Below are 19785 nucleotides of genomic sequence, written 5' to 3' on the forward strand. Positions count from 1 at the left end.
GCTTAGGATTGATGTGGCAATGCGGACTCTTTTTTGGTTCCATATGAACTTTAAAGTAATTTTTTCCAATTCTGTGAAGAAAGTTGTTGGTAGCTTGATGGGGATGGCATTGAATCTATAAATTACCTTGGGCAGTATGGCCATTTTCATGATATTGATTCTTCCTATCCATGAGCATGGACTGTTCTTCCATTTGTTTGTGTCCTCTTTTATTTCATTGAGCAGTAGTTTGTAGTTCTCCTTGAAGAGGTCCTTTGCATCCCTTGTAAGTTGGATTCCTGAGTATTTTATTCTCTTTGAAGCAATTGTGAATGGGAGTTCATTCATGATTTGGCTCTGTTTGTCTGTTTGGTATATAGGAATGCCTGTGATTTTTGCACATTGATTCTGTATCCTGAGACTTTGCTGATGTTGCTTATCAGCTTAAGGAGATTTTGGGCTGAGACGATAAGGTTTTCTAAATATACAATCATGTCATCTGCAAACAAGGACAATTTGACTTCTTCTTTTCCTAATTGAATACCCTTTATTGCTTTCTCCTGCCTGATAGCCCTGGCCAGAACTTCCAACACTATGTTGAATAGGAATGGTGAGAGAGGGTATCCCTGTCTTATTCCAGTTTTCAAAGGGAATACTTCCAGTTTTTGCCCATTTGGTATTATATTGGCTGTGGGTTTGTCATAAATAACTGTTATTGAGATATGTTCCATCATTACCTAGTTTATTGAGAGTTTTTAGCATGAAGGGCTGTTGAATTTTGTTGAAGGCCTTTTCTGCATCTATTGAGATAATCATGTGGTTTTTGTCGATGGTTCTGTTTATGTGATGGATTACGTGTATTTGTGTATGTTGAATCAGCCTTGCATTCCAGGGATGAAGCCGACTTGATCATGGTAGATAAGCTTTTTGATGTGCTGCTGGATTCTGTTTGCCAGTATTTTATTGAGGATTTTCACACCAATGTTCACCAGGGATATTGGTCTAAAATTCCCTTTTGTGTGTGTGTGTCTGCTAGGCTTTGGTATCAGGATGATGCTGACCTCATAAAATGAGTTATGGAGGGTTCCCTCTTTTTCTGTTGGTTGGAATAGTTTCAGAAGAAATGGTACCAGCTCCTCTTTGAACCTCTGGTAGAATTCGACTGTGAATCCATCTGGTCCTGGACTTTTTTTGGTTGGTAGGCTATTAATTATTGCCTGAATTTCAGAGCCTGTTATTGGTCTATTCAGAAATTCAATTTCTTCCTGGTTTAGTCTTGGGAAAGTGTAAGTGTCCAGGAATTTATCCATTTCTTCTAGATTTTCTAGTTTATTTGTGTAGAGGTGTTTATAGTATTCTCTGATGGTAGTTTGTATTTCTGTGGGATTGGTGGTTATATTTCCTTTATCATTTTTTATTGCGTCTATTTGATTCTTCTCTCTTTTCTTCTTTATTAGTGTTGCTAGCAGTCTATCAATTTTGTTGATGTTTTCAAAAAACCAGCTCCTGGATTCATTGATTTTTCAAGGGTTTTTTGTGTCTCTGTCTTCAGTTCTACTCTGATTTTAGTTATTTCTTGCCTTCTGCGAGCATTTGAATGTGTTTGCTCTTGCTTCTCTAGTTCTTTTAATTGTGATGTTAGGGTGTTGATTTTAGATCTTTCCTGCTTTCTCTTGTGGGCCTTTAGTGCTATAAATTTCCCTCTACATACTGCTTTAAATGTGTCCCAGAGATTCTGGTACATTGTGTCTTTGTTCTCACTGGTTTCAAAGAACATCTTTATTTCTGTCTTCATTTCATTATTTACCCAGTAGTCATTCAGGAGCAGGTTGTTCAGTTTCCATGTAGTTGTGCAGTTTTGAGTGAGTTTCTTAATCGTGAGTTCTAATTTGATTGCACTGTGGTCTGAGAGACAGTTTGTTGTGATTTCTGTTCTTTTTCATTTGCTGAGGAGTGGTTTACTTCCAGCGATGTGTTCAATTTTGGAATAAGTGTGATGTGGTGCTGAGAAGAATGCATATTCTGTGGATTTGGGGTGGAGAGTTCTGTAGATGTCTATTAGGTCCGCTTGGTGCAGAGCTGAGTTCAAGTCTTGGATGTCCTTGTTAACCTTCTGTCGCGTTGATCTGTCTAATATTGACAGTGGGGTGTTAAAGTCTCCCATTATTATTGTGTGGGAGTCTAAGTCTCTTTGTAGGTCTCTAAGGATTTGCTTTCTATGAATGTGGGTGCTCTTGTATTGGGTGCATATATATTTAGGATAGTTAGCTCTTCTTGTTGAATAGATCCCTATACCATTATGTAATGGCCTTCTTTGTCTCTTTTGATCTTTGTTGGTTTGAAGTGTGTTTTATCAGACACTAGGATTGCAACCCCAGCTTTTTTTTTTCACTTTCTATTTGCTTAGTAGATCTTCCTCCATCCCTTTATTTTGAGCCTGTGTGTGTCTTTGCATGTGAGATGGGTCTCCTGAATACAGCACACTGATGGTTCTTGACTGTTTATCCAATTTGCCAGTCTGTGTCTTTTAATTGGGGCATTTAGCCCATTTACATTTAAGGTTAATATTGTTAGGTATGAATTTAATCCTGTCATTATGATGTTAGCTGGTTATTTTGCCCATTAGTTGATGCAGTTTCTTCCTAGTATCGATGGTCTTTACAATTTGGCATGTCTTTGCAGTGGCTGGTACCAGTCGTTCCTTTCCATGTTTAGTGCTTCCTTCAGGAGTTCCTGTAAGGCAGATCTGGTGGTGACAAAAATCTCTTGGCATTTGCTTGTCTGTAAAGGATTTTATTTCTCCTTCACTTATGAAGCTTAGTTTGGCTGGATATGAAATTCTGGGTTGAAAAGTATTTTCTTTAAGAATGTTGAATATTGGCCCCCACTCTCTTCTGGCTTATAGAGTTTCTGCAAAGAGATCAACTGTTAGTCTGATGGGCTTCCCTTTGTGGGTACTCTGACCTTTCTCTCTGGCTGCCCTTAACATTTTTTCCTTCATTTCAACCTTGGTGAATCTGACAATTATGTGTCTTGGGGTTGCTCTTCTTGAGGAGTATCATTGTGATGTTCTCTGTATTTCCTGAATTTGAATGTTGGCCTGCCTTGCTAGGTTGGGGAAGTTCTCCTGGATAATATCCTGAGGAGTATTTTCCAGCTTGGTTCCATTCTTCCTGTCACTTTTGGGTACACCAATCAAACGTAGATTTGGTGTTTTCACATAGTCTCTTGTTTGTTGGAGGCTTTGTTAGTTTCTTTTTACTCTTTTTTCTCTAAACTTTTCTTCTCAGTTTATTTCATTAATTTGATCTTCAATCACTGGTACCTACCCTTTCTTCCACTTGATTGAATCAGCTGTTGAAGCTTGTGCATGCATCCTGTAGTTCTCATGCCATGGTTTTCAGCTCCATCAGGTCATTTAAGGTCTTCTCTACACTGTTTATTCTAGTTAGTCATTCGTCTGATCTTTTTTCAAGGTTTTTAGTTTCCTTGCGATGGGTTTGAACATCCTCCTTTAGCTCAGAGAAGTTTGTTATTACCAACCTTCTGAAGTCTACTTCTGTCAACTCATCAAAGTCATTTTCCATCAAGCTTTGTTCTGTTGCTGGTGAGGAGCTACAATCCTTTGGAGAAGAAGAGGTGCTCTGGTTTTTAGAATTTTCAGCTTTTCTGCTCTGGTTTCTCCCTATCTTTGTGGTTTTATCTACCTTTGGTCTTTGATGTTGGTGACCTACAGATAAGGTTTTGGTGTGAATGTCCTTTTTGTTGATGTTGATCCTATTCCTTTCTGTTTGTTAGTTTTCCTTCTAACAGTCCCTCAGCTGCAGGTCTGTTGGAGTTTGCTGGAGGTCCACTCCAGACCCTGTTTGCCTGGGTATCACCAGCAGTGGCTGCAGAACAGCAAATATTGCTGCCTGATCCTTCCTCTGGAAGCTTCATCCCAGAGGGGCACCTCCCTGTATGAGGTGTCTGTCAGCCCCTACTGGGAGGTGTCTTCCAGTTAGGCTACACAGGGGTCAGGGACCCACTTGAGGAGGCAGTCTGTCCATTCTCAGAGCCCAAACACCATGCTGGAAGAACCACTGCTCTCTTCAGAGCTGTCAGACAGGGATGCTGAAGTCTGCAGAAGCTTCTGCTGCCTTTTGTTCAGCTATGCCCTGCCCCCAGAGGTGGAATGTACAGAGGCAACAGGCCTTGCTGAGCTACAGTGGGTTCCGCCCTGTTCAAGCTTCCCTGGCCACTTTGTTTACCTACTCACGCCTCAGCAATGGTGGACGCCCCTCCCCCAGCTAGGCTGCCACCTCGCAGTTCTATCTCAGACTGCTGTGCTAGGAGTGAGCAAGGCTCCATGGGCATGGGACCTGCCGAGCCAGGTGTAGGATATAATCTCCTGGTGTGCTGTTTGCTGAGAGTGTTGGAAAAGCTCAGTATCTGGGCGTCAGTGTCCTGATTTTCCAGGTACAGTCTGTCATGGCTTCCCTCAGCTAAGAAAGGGAAATTCCCCGACCCCTTGCACTTCCCAGGTGAGAAGATATCTGCCCTGTTTTGGCTTGCCTTCTGTTGCCCACACCCACTGTCCAACCAGTCCCAATGAGATGAACCAAGTACCTCAGTTGGAAATGCAGAAATCACCTGTCTTCTGTGTTGATCACACTGGGAGCTGCAGACTGGGAGCCGCAGACTGGAGCTGTTCCTATTCGGCCACCTTGGAATGTGCTCATAGTATATTTCTACTGGACAGAGCTGATCTATATTTGAGGCCAGGAAGAGTGACTGGCACATATTCATTTGATGCTCAGTTTATGTCTGATAAACCAAACTGTTGAACTGAAATGAATGGATAACAATTATAATCATTTTTTAAAGTAGCAATTTTAATGCTGTGGATTTGGAAAGTGATAGAGCAAAGCAAGATAGATTATGTCAAGAAATCTTAAGATGTTTGTTAATCGTCTCTGGTATGCAGAGTTAGAACATATATAAAAAGAGATGTTAGCACTGGCTCCAGCTGCCTTCTCATAAGGTGTTCAGATGTACCCTGTAAGGCTGACCTCATTTTGGCCACTTATGATTCCTTTGCTCCTGTGCCTATATTCCAGTAGCTTGTTCTAGAAAGACCCATTTTCAGAAAGAATTTTCCCTGTGTGCCATTTAGCTGTGGTTCTCATACTTTAATGCACTTAAGAATCACTTGCAAAGCCTATTATAAAACTAGATTCCCGGAATCATTCTGAGATTCAAGTTCACTAGGAAAGGAGTGGGGTCTAGAATTCTGTATATTAGTACCCCCAGAAGATTTCAATGCCAATGGCTAGTAAATAATACCTTGAGGAACACTGCCATATGGTATCATAATCTGGGAATAGCCTGGAAATCTAGGTAGAAGGGGCAATTTGCTCAGCAATTTTTGTTAACTATAACTATAAATAACACATATTATACTATAAGAACTTACTCTATGAAGGATTTAAATTAACAGGTATTTTAATAAGCAAAAATTAATTTAAAATTCATAGTAAAGAAAATAATCAACAGAGTAAAAAGCTAACCTACAGAATAGGAGAAAATAGTTGCAAACCATATATTGGATAAGGGATCAATATCTGGAATATATAGAGAATTCCTGCAACTCAAAAATAACAACGAAATGACCCAATTTAAAAATGGGCAAAAGACCTACATAGACATTTCTCCAAGAAAATATACAAATGGCAAAAAAAATATGAAAAATGCATGACATCACTAATCAGAGAACTGTAAACCAAAACCATGAGATACCACCTCACAATTCTTAGGATGGCTATTATTTTTTAAAATGGAAATAAGCATTAACAAGGATGTGGAGAAAGTGGAACCCTTGTATACTGTCAGTGGGCTTGAAATGGTACAGCTGCTGTAGAAAACAATATGGAGTTTCCTCAGAAAATTAAGTAGAGAACTGTATAATCCAGCAGTCAAAATTCTATGTATTTGTGCAAAAGAATTGAATACAGGATCTCAGAGAGATACATTAAGACCTCATTTAATGTCATCGACAAGTTCTTAGAAACTGCAACTTTAGGCAAAATGACATAAACCATTTTTTTCTTATCAACATTATTATGAAACAGTATTATTCAAGACCTGGTATATATCATTTTGCCTAAAGTTGCAGCTTCCAAGAACCTGTCAATGCCTTTAAGTGAGAACTTAACTATACACTGTGTTTATTGCAGCATTATTCTCAATAGCCAAGATGTGAAAGCAACCTAAATATCCACTGACACATGAATGGTTAAAGAAAGTAGTGTGTATCTGTGTGTATACAACATTGCATATATACAATGCAATATTATTCAGCCTTAGAAAGGAAGTCCTGTCATATACTACAACACAGATGAAGCTTAAATGTATTATGCTAAGTGAAGTAAGCCAATCACAAGAACACAAATACTGAGTGTTTGCATTTTTATGAGGTATCTAAAGTAGTTAACTTCACAGAATCAGAAACTAGAATAGAGGTTGCTGGGGGCTGCGGGAAGGGAAAATGGGGAGTTGTTCAATGGGTATAGAATTTCCATCATGCAAGATGAAAAAATTCTAGAGATCTGTCGTACAACAATGTGTATATTGTTAGCACTACTATACTGTACACTTTTAATAAACTTTTTTTACCGTAATAAAAAAATGAATCAAAAAATACCAACTATCCTAATAGTTCATGGTGACACTGAACTCAAGAGTATGATAATTTCATTTCCTTTGAACAACCTCTTTTTATGAAAAATTTTGTTGGAAATTTCAAACTAACTAAAGTAAATGTGTACTTACAGTGAAGCTGTGTGGATGGCGAGAAGACTGGGTGTTAGTAACCTCTCCATGATGCACTGAGTGGAGGGCAGAGCTTAACTACCCTGAATGTCATTCCCAAAGCAGCTTGTCCAGATATTTGGATGCTCTCCACAAGGAAGAGAGATGTTCATTACAGGATGCTGTCATTTCAGAGGCATCTGACACTCTGAAAATTCTCTTCTTCCTCTCTCTTGTCCCATACCTGAAGCCTGGGATTACACACCTTAATTTTGTTCCATTGAAATATTTTTAAATAGCCTAGGAAATCTTTAATCATTTTAGAAGTCCTGGTTGCCAGGACCCTTTCTAAGACCAAAGGAGAATGATTGGATTGATTTTTGTGAAGCGGTCTGGGCATTCATATGCCGTGAGCACTCACTCTGGCAGCCAGAGGTTTTGCCTCTGGCCAGCGACCATTCCTTTGAGTAGTGAGCTTTCTGTTCTTTCCGGTAACTGCTAGGCAAGTGGGCTAATGTGGCTAGGCTGGTGGGCCCTGCCCCTGGGGTGGGCTAGCTTCCATGAGTGGAGCACATGGAGTAAGGGCAGAGACACTGACTCCGGTATTTACTAACGAGATAAATATACAAGGCTAGGCTGGTAGATACATACTTTCCTCCTTTGTACCCTTCTTGGTATCTTATTCAAGCTTATCAACTCTTTTTGGTTTTTATTTGGGATTTTAAAATTTTGTTCTATTTTTGTTTTTGTTTTTGCAATGTGCTGGTTTGTTTCTTTAAAAATGTTGATTATAAAATATTTCAAATCTATAAAGAGGCATACAGATGCAATATACTCACCATCTAGGTTAGAAAAGAGAACATTATGTGTACATTCGAAGCCTCTGTGTATCTCTCTCGAAACACATCCCACACCATCTACTGCCATGGTCTGCTGTCTGGAACTTAGTGTTCTTCATTGCTAAGCAATTCTTTATACCTTTACCATATAATATTATATACCTCAACAACATATAGTATTGTTTTACATATTTTTAAGCTTTATATAAGTGGTTTTATGTTTTATATAGTCTTCTGCAACCTGCTTTTTCATTCAACCTGCCTGTTCACTTTTTAAACTTTACTTGGGATATCTCTTCCAGTGTTACTTAGCTACATTGTTGTCATCACCAGTGTGCAGCATTACTGTATAATAGAGTTAGACCCTAAAATACAGCTAGAAATGGCTTAGATTGAAGCCTTTTATGTGTGTCAAATTATGTAACTATAATATAGTGTGTAACTGTTAAACATATTTGTTTTATTTCAGGTTATAATATAACTTATCCTCTCATGCTTTTTTCCTGCCCCTTCTCCCCAAATCAACAGTAGAAGAAGAAGAAGAAAACATGTCAGGACACAAATGGTAAGTAATTTGTCATCTTTTCTAAATTGGGAAAGGCTAATAAAAGTAGAAAACATATAGCATATGCTCAGTAAGTGTCTATTGAATGGAAAAACAAGAGATACATTGGCATAAGTATCGTGTTAGCCCTCACCAATGCTGAGCCAAATTCAATATCTCTGTTAAATATGGTGTGAAAGCCAAATAACACAAAATATTGTAAATTCTTACCTAATGTGCATTCTCTAAGAAATTCACTTATGTGTAACTTTTCTCTTGGGAATCTAATGATAGTTTTTCTTACCACCATTTTGTCTAATGTAATGAGTTGATGCATTTTTATTACTATCTTATTTATAACTTCTAACATTAGAGTTACAAGGGAATTTTATGTTAAGGTAGCTATAAAATAAAGAACGATTCTACAACCACACACTACTTTTACTTATTAATTTATAGTCATGATTTCAACCTTTCTGAACATTCAGGAACCAATCATTGTTGAAAGTAAATGATGCTGAATAAAGTAGATGTGGTAACCATTTGGCAATGTTAGCGCTGATATTTATGTGCCTATAACATATCTAAGCAGCATGTTAAACCTCTTATAAGGTCCAGAGCTCTTCAAGCAGTGTTTCCAAATTCTTTTGAACCCATGACCCACCAAGCAAGCAGATCTTTGTGAACTTTTATTTTCTTTAATTCATATCATGAAAAAAATGTGTTACATATTTTCCAAATGCACAATCAATTATAATAAGTGCTTTTTTTTTTTTTTTTTTTTTTTGAGGTGTCTCACTCTGTCACCTGGGCTGGAGTGCAGTGGCACAATCTCAGCTCAGTGCAACCTCCGCCTCCCAGGTTCAAGTGATTCTCCTGCCTTAGCCTCCCGAGTAGCTGGGATTACAGGCATATGCCACCACGCCTGGCTAATTTTTGTATTTTTAGTAGAGACAGGGTTTCACCATGTTGGCCAGGATAGTCTCGATCTTTTGACCTCGTGATCTGCCCGCCTCAGCCTCCCAAAATGCTGGGATTACAGGTATGAGCCACCACGCCTAGCCAGAGAAGTCCATTCTATGTCCCACTCTTGAGAATCCCATTCCCCTGAAATAATCAGTCTTTGCAGTGTATCCTTCCAACCTTTTAATGTGCATATTCTGTAGAGAGATTATCTTTTACATAAGTGTTATACATATTTTATCTTATTTTCTCTGATATCAGCTCATAATATGATTTTTAAACAATGCAGAAAGCTATAGACTATGAAAGTCTCCCATAATCCTTCTCTCTCCAAAGATAACCATTGTTAAGGAAGTCATTAGAAATGCCTCTGACTTTTTAAGAATAAATGTGTAAATTGAAAATTGTAAATTTAATGAAATTGTAAATGAAAGAAAGTAGGTTTTGAGATACTGGTATTTTGATATAGTCATATAAACAAACTCATGTTTCAGCCCAAGCCTGGCACATTTTGGGTGGTGATGGGATGGGGTAGAGGAAGGTACATCTCTACAGAGGAGAGTTGGCTGGGGGGTCAGGGTGGCCTTTGGGGCAGGGACTGTAGGTCGAAGAGGATGTGGACGAAGTAAGGGGAGGGATGGAACTCCATCAGCAAACTTTCCAGCCATATTCGGGGCACTCCAATCACTTTTACACAATTCCATTTCATTTTCAATTACTTTTCTTTTCTCTTTTTTCTTTTCTTTTTTCTTTTGTTTTTGAGTGACAGGGTCTCGTGCTGTATCCCAGACTGAAGTGCAGTGGTATGATCATGGCTCCCTGCAGCCTCAAACTCCTGGGCTTGAACAATCCACACACTTGAGTCTGCTGAGTAGCTTTGTGTCATAGGCCTTTGCCACCACACCTGGCTAATTTTTTGTAGAGATGGGGTCTTACTATGTTGCTCAGGCTGGTCTCAAACTCCTGGCCTCAAGCAGTCCTCCTGCCTGGGCCTCCCAAAGTGCTAGAATTAAAGGCATGAGCCACCACGTCCGGCCAGTTTCTGATTTTTTCTCCACATACTTTTTGATTTGCTCTTCACTATGATCCTTCTGAAAAATGGTTTTTCATCTATATTTTAAGCATTTTATATTGAAGAGCTTAAAGTTTTTAACATCAGAAGCCTGCAACCAATTTTAAATTTATTTTATTTTTATTTTATTGTGTTAAGAACAGTTAACATGAAGTCAACCCTCTTAAATTTTAGGTGCACAATACAGTATTGTTAACAATAGGCACTATGGGGCTGGGCGCAGTGGCTCATGTCTGTAATGCCAGCAGTTTGGGAGGCCGAGGAGGGAGGATCATCTGAGGTCTCTACTAAAAACATACCAAGTGTGGTGGGCGTGGTGGCATGCGCCTGTAATCCCAGCTACTCAGGAGGCCAAGGCAGGAGAATCACTTGAACCTGGGAGGCAGAGGTTGCAGTGAGCCGAGATTGCACCACTGCACTTCAGCCTGGGCAACAAGAGTGAAATTCCATCTCAAAAAAAAAAAAAAAATAGGCACCGTGTTGCACAGCAGATCTCTAGAACTTATTCATCTTGCATAACTGAAACTTTATGCCCCTTGAATAGTAATTTCTCATTGCCTGCCATTCTACTCTCTGCTTCTGTGAGTTTGACTGTTTTAGATTCCTCTGTAACAGATCTTAGGCATGCTGTTCTTCAGCCTCTTATCTCTGCTTTCCTGCCATCACCTTGGTGTTGGCTGTAGTGTTAGAGTGAAGAGAGTGTGTTGGTGTCTGGCTTTATCTCTGACTCACTGAGGTGACTTGGGCTGGTCACCCTGTCTGGCTTGACCTCACTGTCTCCACCTCTAAAAGGGGTGTGCTCAATCTGTTATATCTACGTTCTTTTCAAGGGTTAGTTTTTTTATTTCCTGCAAGAGATTCTAAATTTCTCCACTCTGACTTTTAAGGTTTTTGAGTCGGAAAGAGTTGATCAACTTTCTTGGTGTGACACCCGTATAAGAAAGTGCTCATACATTTATCAATGTTGTAAATGTAAATGCATAATGGAAAGTCATGTTTAAAGAAATCATTTCACACTAAAATATCTTAATCTTTATGAAAGTCATGAATAAAATAGTTCTTTAAATGTTTTTAGCAGTTATCCCTGGGACTTACAGGATCGATATGCTCAAGATAAGTCAGTTGTAAATAAGATGCAGCAGAAGTATTGGGAGACGAAGCAGGCCTTTATTAAAGCCACAGGGAAGAAGGAAGATGAACATGTTGTTGCCTCTGACGCAGACCTGGATGCCAAGCTAGAGGTGAGCTCTTTATTGCTGTCAGCTCCAGCGCAGCCACCTTGCTAGGATCAAGGTCCTAGAGTGTACACACTGAGGCAGAGCTAGGTGTGCTTTGTATTTGAAGATGAGGAAAATCTAGGATTAGGTAAACTCAATCCCAGCATATTTATTAAAACCTACAAACTCTCACATAACCACCATGCCTCAGTTACTTCATATTTCAAGAACATAGTTGCAATGCCTTGCCTATGGTAAATTCTCAACAAGTGTTTGTTGGGAAAAGTAATGCAATCAAAGAGCTGCCACTAGTCATAGCTGAGAAGTCGGATTTAGAACACTAGAATCTGGCAAATGTTAAATTTTTTTTAAAAAAGAACTCAGGTAAAAAGTCATGAAAAGTAGAGTCTAATAAGTTTTGTATTGGACCCTGGAAAATTCTAAAATAAATAAGGAGATATTTAGTTAAACTAGTTAACAATATAGTAAGCCGGATTTAGATATGGTTGATTTAGCATATTAATATAAGAAGGCCCACTAACTCCCTGTCTTGCTGGATATTTCTGCCAATAGTTTAGATTAAAATTTTGAAAGCATACTTATCATTTCTATAAATAACAGGGCACTGAGAGGAATAATATCTTAGACGGTCTGATAAGGATTCAAAATGAACTCAAATTTTAATATATACACTAAGGTTAATGAACTGCACATTTAATGAGACTAAAAAAGCCCAAGATTTCAAAAAGCTTTCCAAGAAGAGTGTCCAGGATGGTGGAAACCATAGTTATTGTACATCAGAGAGGGTTAAGGGGAAATATTAGTTGTCAATTACTTGGGAAGCTCTGTCATGTGAAAAGGGATGAGATTCATTCTAAGCACGTGAGGGTAGACCAGACCCAGGAAGAACTTTGTAATGTTAAGGCTGTCCTGTGAGAACTGGGCTGCCTTTGAGGTTAGGACTATCCTGTGAGATGGATCTGGGCTACTCTTCTACCTACCATCTGCTGTAACTTTAGGAGAACTATACCCAATTTCTCATATCCTCGTTTTCTTAATGCATGAAATAGAGAAATTAATAGCTACTTATTACAGCTCTTATCAAGATTAAAGTAGGTAACAGAGTGATGGCTAATGCTTGTTAGTGTTTATAAATATTATACTAACATGTTTATAAACATAACTAATGTGTATTAGTAATTAATGTTTATGAGTGTGTTTTATGTCCCAGGAACCATTTAGACCACGTTCCATATGTTATCTCTAGTACATAGCAAAGCTCCTGACCCACTGGTCCTGCCTCCCTGTCCTGCATTTCCTCTCTTCTACACGCTTACATTGCCCTCACCACCATCCAGCCACGATGGCCTTGTCTCAGTTCTCAGTCCACAACCAGCCAAGTTCACACCCATTAGAGCATTTGCTGGCTTCCACCTGGACACTGTTTCCCCACATCTTCCCTTCTCATAGTTCAGGTTTCAGCCTAAAGGTCGCGCTGCTTCAAGTCACTGCCTGTCCACCCCCGCTCCCCACCTACCCCACCCCTGCTCACTGTCTAACACGTGTCCTTGTTTTATTTTATTCATAGTACTCATCTCTCACTGAATTATCTTGGGTGTTCATCTCTTTGACCACCTTCCCTCCACTATGATATCAAATTCCATATTAGCCTATTCACCACATATCCCCAGCCACACACAGAATACACATTCAATAGGTACTAACTGAATAAGGGTATGTATTAGTGCAATTAATATCAATTCTCAGTCCTTTCCTTCTGCAATTGGAAATTTTGAGATAGAAACTGGGTTCAACAAGGATGTTCTAATGGAGATTTCTGCAATGGAGTAAAGTAGAACTAGGAAGCATCTGTTTTGATTTTGATATTCTAAGTACAGTGTAAATTATTATAAGCATATATGCTTTTTATATCTCATAGTTTTTTCTTAAGAACCTAGTAAATACATGCATTATTCAAAAGGTAATTTAGTATGTTAATACAAATATATTAAACATTGTATGTAGGCTCTTGCAGCAGTATTTTGGCTGAACCAAATGTCCTTTAATCAAAATAGCTGCTCTCCTAGGTTTGTAGCATCCAGAGTACTTAGCTGCGACAAATAATTTAGCACATGATAGAGGTTTCTGTTGCAGAAATGTTAATACTGATGTTGATGTGTATAGAGAGGATGGATTCCATCCATGAAACATATGAAAATGATGTGAAAACCTCTTTGATATGTTCATACCTTGAGTTATCCATAGAAGGCTAACTTATAAACCAATAAGTTTTATTATTCTGGCACAGAAAACTTGTGTGCCAAGCTATGATAATGGTCAGATTCTATTGCAATCTGTTGGAAAGTTAATATAGAAATGTTGCTCTGAGTTTTAATATTTGTCCACATTGCTTGCTAATGAAATCCTTTTCTGAAAAACAGCTCTTCAGTACAGTAACAGACAAAAAGTAATCTCTGCTGACAGAAATCTTCTTGCCAGAGTCACTCTGCCACAGCAGAGTGGACTGATTAGATGATAGAAATGTTTCTTATCTTGCCTTGGGCATGATTATGTTAGTATATATAATTGTCATAACTCACAGAACTGAACACTCCAGAGCTGTGCATTTTAGTGCATTTAATTTATACCTCAATTTTTAAAAAGTGAACAGTAACAACAGAACAACTCCTAAATATACTTTTTGAACGTCCTTGCTCCTGAATACAATTCAGGAAATACTATGTGTTAGTAGGTTTTGATGCAGAATACTGACATAAAACACTTGCTAAGGGACAGATTAAGACTGCTGATTTTCTGTTTTGTTTTATGACTCTTTACTAAACAGGTGGAAGATACAATTTAATGAAATGGGAATTAGCAAATTTATATTCTTTATAACCAAGTTTTAAGCATTCCTAGAAATGGTTTTAATCTTTTAAGTATATATGCACGCATCTGTTTTTATTAATGTAGTCATATTTATAATGAAACAGATCATCTGTGTTCACTCAAATGTAGAAGTGCTTTATGATACCATTATAGAATTTCTGCACCACTGCGGCCAGTGAACTAGGAGAGAGAAAGAGGGAAAACCTTGCCCTGCCTTAGTGAGTAGCTCCACAGAGGCAGGATGTTTATCTGCCAGGTTTTCTCATTGATACCATATCTGGTCCCTAAGTTAGTGGGCAAAGGGTGGAGAAAGTGTGAAGTCCGTTCTGTCTTTTCTTGAGCTATCTCAGTTTCTGAAACAAAGGCTGGAACCAACACGCATTGAAATCAAGTTAGATTCTTCTCAGCACAGCCCCATCTGCCTTTCCCCCAGTTTCCTCTAGTATGGCCACAGCATGGCATTGTATTTTCTCTCTGTATGTTTTATGAAATTGTTGGGAAAATAAGGAGTATTGGGGACTGCTTGCCCAACATGATTTTATCAGATGTTTTCTAAATACATAGGACATCCAGCTGATTGATTTTGTTTGCTTTATCCAGTTGTTTAAGCATGCCATAAAATACATTAGGATCACAAAATAAGTTAATATCAACTTCTAAATATGCTTAATTGACAGATCCCCCATTTAAAAAAAAAACACAGCAAGTGGTGAAAGGAATAAATTTGATTATGAATGAATATTGGGTCACTGGTTTACCAAGTCATCTAACTGAACCCTTCACTTAGGATTTCTGTTTTCAGCTATGATTTCAGTAGACCGGAGGACATAACTGTTCTGCAGATCTTAATTTAGGTTGCAGAGACGATGAATTCCAATAAATATAGAATAATAGGAGATATTTAAAGGCTTTGGTCACAGTTTCTATATAGTGCACCACATAACACTAAGCATACTTAGACATGTGGTCTTGTTTTTGGCAAATTGAACACTGGTTGTGTTCAATGTAATTATTTTTTATCTCACCACTGTCTATTTTATTTTGCGTTTTGTTTGTATTTTTATTACAGCTGTTTCATTCAATTCAGAGAACCTGTCTGGACTTATCAAAAGCAATTGTACTCTATCAAAAGAGGATATGTTGTAAGTATGACATCAGTATGAATATTGATCAAATAGACAGTAAGAAATAGCAGGGTATTTTGTCTTGATACATCATTTCATATGCTTATGAAACTAAGGGTGTTTGTCTATGTCTTTAGGCAGTTGGGAGGAGAGTCTCTAATAATTTTATCAATAATATACATAGCTTATTTATCTTTCAAAGCAAGTATCATATTAGGAGAATTCTGTTTGGATCTCCCATGGATATGCACATGCCATTTATTTTCCCAATTATGAAAGAGTTTTCTCAGTTTGTATCTTGGGCTTTTTACCTTCAGGTTTTTTTTTATGTGATTATCTGTACTCTCTGATACACGGTTTTGTTCCTTTTAAGATAACAGAGACAGAAGGCACATACAGTTAATTTGTTGATGATATTTTGTTGACAACATTTCTTCATGAATGTTTTTTGTATTGGGTATTAGGTTCCTACAGAACGATATTTTCATATAGTCAGACTGTCTTAAAAGCATTAACAACAAAGTTATCTCTGAAATACTAAATATCAATTATGTGTTAGTACATTTTTAAGTTTCCATTTGTAGGTCATTTTAATAATATAATCTCTGTATTTTTGAGACTAGACTATGGGAAGTCTTTCTGTTGCTGACTGCTGACAAACCCCTTTTCAGTAATCACAGATTTTCTACATCAGTAGAAAATTTTTCTATGTCATTTTTCTACATCAGTAACATTTTTCTACATCAGTAGTATTTTATTAAGACAATCATTTTGGTAGGCTGAGTGCATTGGCTCACATCTGTAATCCCAGCATTTTAGGAGGCCAAGGCAGGAGGATCACTTGAAGCCAGGAGTTTGAGACCAGCCTGGGCAACAAAGTGAGACCCCCATCTCTACAAAAAATAAAAATACCTAAAAATTATCCGGGTACCATGGCATGTGCCTGCAGTCCCAGTTACTTAGGAGGCTGAGGCTGGAGGATCACAGTGACCTATAATGAGCCATTGTGCTCCAGCCTGGGTGACAGAAGGTGACTGTCTCTTTAAAAAAAAAAAAAAATTACTTCAGGAAAGTCCAAAATCATTGTATGTAGAGGCAGTATTTTATAAATTATCTATGTTAATATTTCCTAAGTGTTTGCGCTAAGACTTCTCCAGGGCTGCAACTCCAGGTCTTGATCTGTGAGGAAATTAAGACACGTGACCACCGCTCCCCTATTTATCTTTCCTGCATCCAGTCAGTCTCAAATGCTGGTGTTTGCCTCCTAAATAGCTCTCAGATTCTCCTTCCTCTCTCCGTCTTCTCTGCCACTACGTTGGTTCAGGCCACCACCATTGCTCTCTCACTTGGTTTACTAATCGTCTTCCTCACTGATCTTGCCTCCACCTCTGCTTTCTCTAGCCTATTGTCTGCACTGCTGTCAATCAAAGTACACTTTTAAACCTGATCAGATTCTTCCTTGGCTTAAACCTTGTGTTCTGGGAACTACTGGTCAAACTTCTTCTTACTATACCCACCATCCCCCTAGTACTCACCATGAAATGAATCATTTTCATTTTTATGGTAGAAAACAAAATAATTTAGAAAATTGTAACTTTAATTTTTTAAGTAGGTCATATGAGGTTGGTGTGTCCACTTTTCATTAAACAATACATAGTGTAACAAGGGAAGAAAAGAAGGATGCTTGCATATTTCCTGTAAATAGTGATTCTCTAAACAGAAATTATGTTTTCCACCTATATTAATGTTTCTAAAAGAATATAGAGGAAAAACTTCCCCCAAACCACCTCAGAGTAGTTAATAGAATTATAATGGAACACCATCAAGGCTCATAATTATCTTGTAATATAAAGGGTTAGAATAATGTCCCCACCCTTGAAGTAGTCACCTGGTTGTGCCAGCAGAGCTGGCTGTGGATGGTGGCTAAGCCCTTTTATGTCTACCCGCTAAGCTCATGTGAGCCATACCATCTCAGCAGAGACAGGAGGGAGGAGTTCTGCCCTGCTTGGACTTGAAAGAGATCCCAATTTGATAGAAGACTAAAAATAGTACGGTTAATTGAGGATGTTGCTATGTAGCTGTCAAAGAAACAAAAATGAGGAAAATCTGTGAACTAATAATGGAGCGATTTGGAGGATATGCTTTTAAGTGAAAGAAGCAAAAGATAAAAGCGTACCTATAGTATGCTATCCTTCATGCAAGCAAGAAGGTGATATAAAATATAAATGTAAAAAAAGGTAATATATATAGAGTGTATGTATTACCATTTTTTTACGTTACATTTTACCATCTATATCTCTATCTAGAGAGCAAGCCTGCTCATTATGCAAAGGAAATTTAGGAAGGATAAACCAGAAATGAAAGAGACTGGATACCAGTGGTGGGTGAGGATGGGAAAAGGGTTGAGAATGGAGGAGCAAAGGTGAGGAGGGAGCTGTACCTTCCTGAGGTACCTTCCCATAGCTTTGATTCCTAAAACCATAGTGACATTTCATAGACTCAAAAAATACTTAAATCCAGCCAGATGTGGGAAAATCTAAAATGGAATGCAAACAGTAGCAAATGAACCTAATTGCATCATAAATGAATAACATTGTCACAGTGACAATGAACTAACCTCAGTAGTTTTGGAACATAATTATTTTTAACTAGATACTGAGGCTAAACACAAAAAGAATTATACATGGAAGCCATACTCTCATTGGTAAGTTTGTTTCTTATAGGAATACGGGTTAGCAATGCTGCAACTACATTATGCAAATATTGAAGTTGAACTATCTGTAAAGACATTGTGGATGATGAGAGCCAGATTTCTCACTCCCTACATTTAGAAAGAAGTTACAGATAAAGAAAAGGAGAAGCTAGAAGGAACACTGTGGTGTTGTGCTGGCATCAAAGGTGCCACTATGAAGTCATTGTTTTTAATATCTATAGAGATAGATACATACAGAAATAAATGCAGATGAGGGCGTATGCATGGGTTAGTGTACATTCATATATTTCTTGCTTCTTTGAGCTGACGTGACCTAGAAGCACTAACACCCCATAGCAGTGAGTACATCTGGCACCCAGATCTTGCTTTCTAAATACCTTTCCCCAGTAAAAGAAATGCTCCTTGGAGAAGTGGTTGATTCTAGGATTGGGGCAGGGAAAATTCAAAATGCACCTGTATTATTTGTAACACTAGAACATAAGGAAGTGCTTGAGAAAGGATATGTTGAAGGGACACGGGAGCAAACCTATGATCAAAACTGGCACAATTTGCGCAACAAACTAAATAATGATAAATAATGCTAGTATTGAATTATAACCCATAGAATAAAATTAATTTCCCTTAAGTCTATATGAAGAGAGAGAGATAAATGGTGGAGAAGGGACAGCTTTGTCTCATAAAATAATTTCAGTTAATTAATGGAAAGAATAAGGGAACTACAAAATCACCATTAGGCAAACACCACAGTGAGAATTGTGACAGGTGAGATTCACTGAAGAGTGTTAGTGAGTGAAAGTTCAAGGAGAAAATGGACATTTGCATCGCCTGATATATTCCCCGCAAGATTTTTAATGATTATAAAAGGAAAAAAAAATTCTTAACTTTACAGTGGAGAAACCCAGCAGATACCTCTTTAACCGAGCGGTTGAGCTTGACATCATGAGTGATGAGGTACACTGAGGTCATGTAACCTCTAATGCTGTGCACTAAGAAAGACTCTTCAGCACTGTGTATCCTTCCCAAATATCCATAACCCCAGCCTAATTCTGAGAAATCAGACAAACCGAAATTGGGGCACATTCTACAGAATATCTAACCAGTACTCTTAAAATCTGTCAAAGTCATGAAAGATAAAGTCAAAGGAACAGTCACAGATTTAAGAGACTAAGGAAACTCAATATTTTGGTGCTAGGCGAGACCCTAAATTGGATCCTATAACAGAAAAAGAATGTTAATGGAAAAACTGGTAAAATTCAAATAAGGACTATAGGTTAGTTGATAGTATTGTACCAGTGTTAATTTCCTAATCTTGATTATTGTACCATGATTATGTAAGATGTACATATAAGGGGATGCTAGGGAAAAGTAAGTACTAGGGGATGTTAGCGAAAGGTATACAGGGACTCTATATACTGTTTGTAATTTTTCTGTAAGTCTATCATTAGTTCAGAAAAAAAGGTTTAATACACGTAAATTGGATCACATTGCTCCCCTACTTTTAAAAGCCTCCAATAACACATAAAATGGAATCCGACTCCCATTCTTATACATAGGACATGATCTGGCCCCAGTTCACCTCTTCAGCCACCTTTTCCCTTGTCTACCAAACTCCCGAGGCCTTTTGCACTGGATGTTCGTGCCGCCCAGAAGGTCCCT

General features: G+C 38.1%; 1 protein-coding gene across 3 annotated transcripts in view; it reads left to right on the top strand.

Moving 5' to 3' along the window:
* The window catches only part of ICA1 (islet cell autoantigen 1, 69kDa), a 156837-nt gene that overhangs the window by 18603 nt on the left and 118449 nt on the right, over positions 1–19785 (top strand). For 2 of the 3 annotated variants that reach the window (XM_011943064.1, XM_011943069.1), the window contains exons 2-4: positions 8077–8172; positions 11262–11427; positions 15362–15434. In XM_011943064.1, coding sequence (XP_011798454.1) covers positions 8156–8172; positions 11262–11427; positions 15362–15434 — 256 coding nt within the window. In that variant the 5' untranslated portion in view covers positions 8077–8155. The remainder of the gene's footprint in view (positions 1–8076; positions 8173–11261; positions 11428–15361; positions 15435–19785) is intronic. The other variant, XM_011943075.1, reaches the window with a different exon arrangement.

Source organism: Colobus angolensis, unplaced genomic scaffold (genome assembly GCF_000951035.1).
Source record: "Colobus angolensis palliatus isolate OR3802 unplaced genomic scaffold, Cang.pa_1.0 Scaffold104, whole genome shotgun sequence".
In the NCBI taxonomy this organism is placed as follows: domain Eukaryota; kingdom Metazoa; phylum Chordata; class Mammalia; order Primates; family Cercopithecidae; genus Colobus; species Colobus angolensis.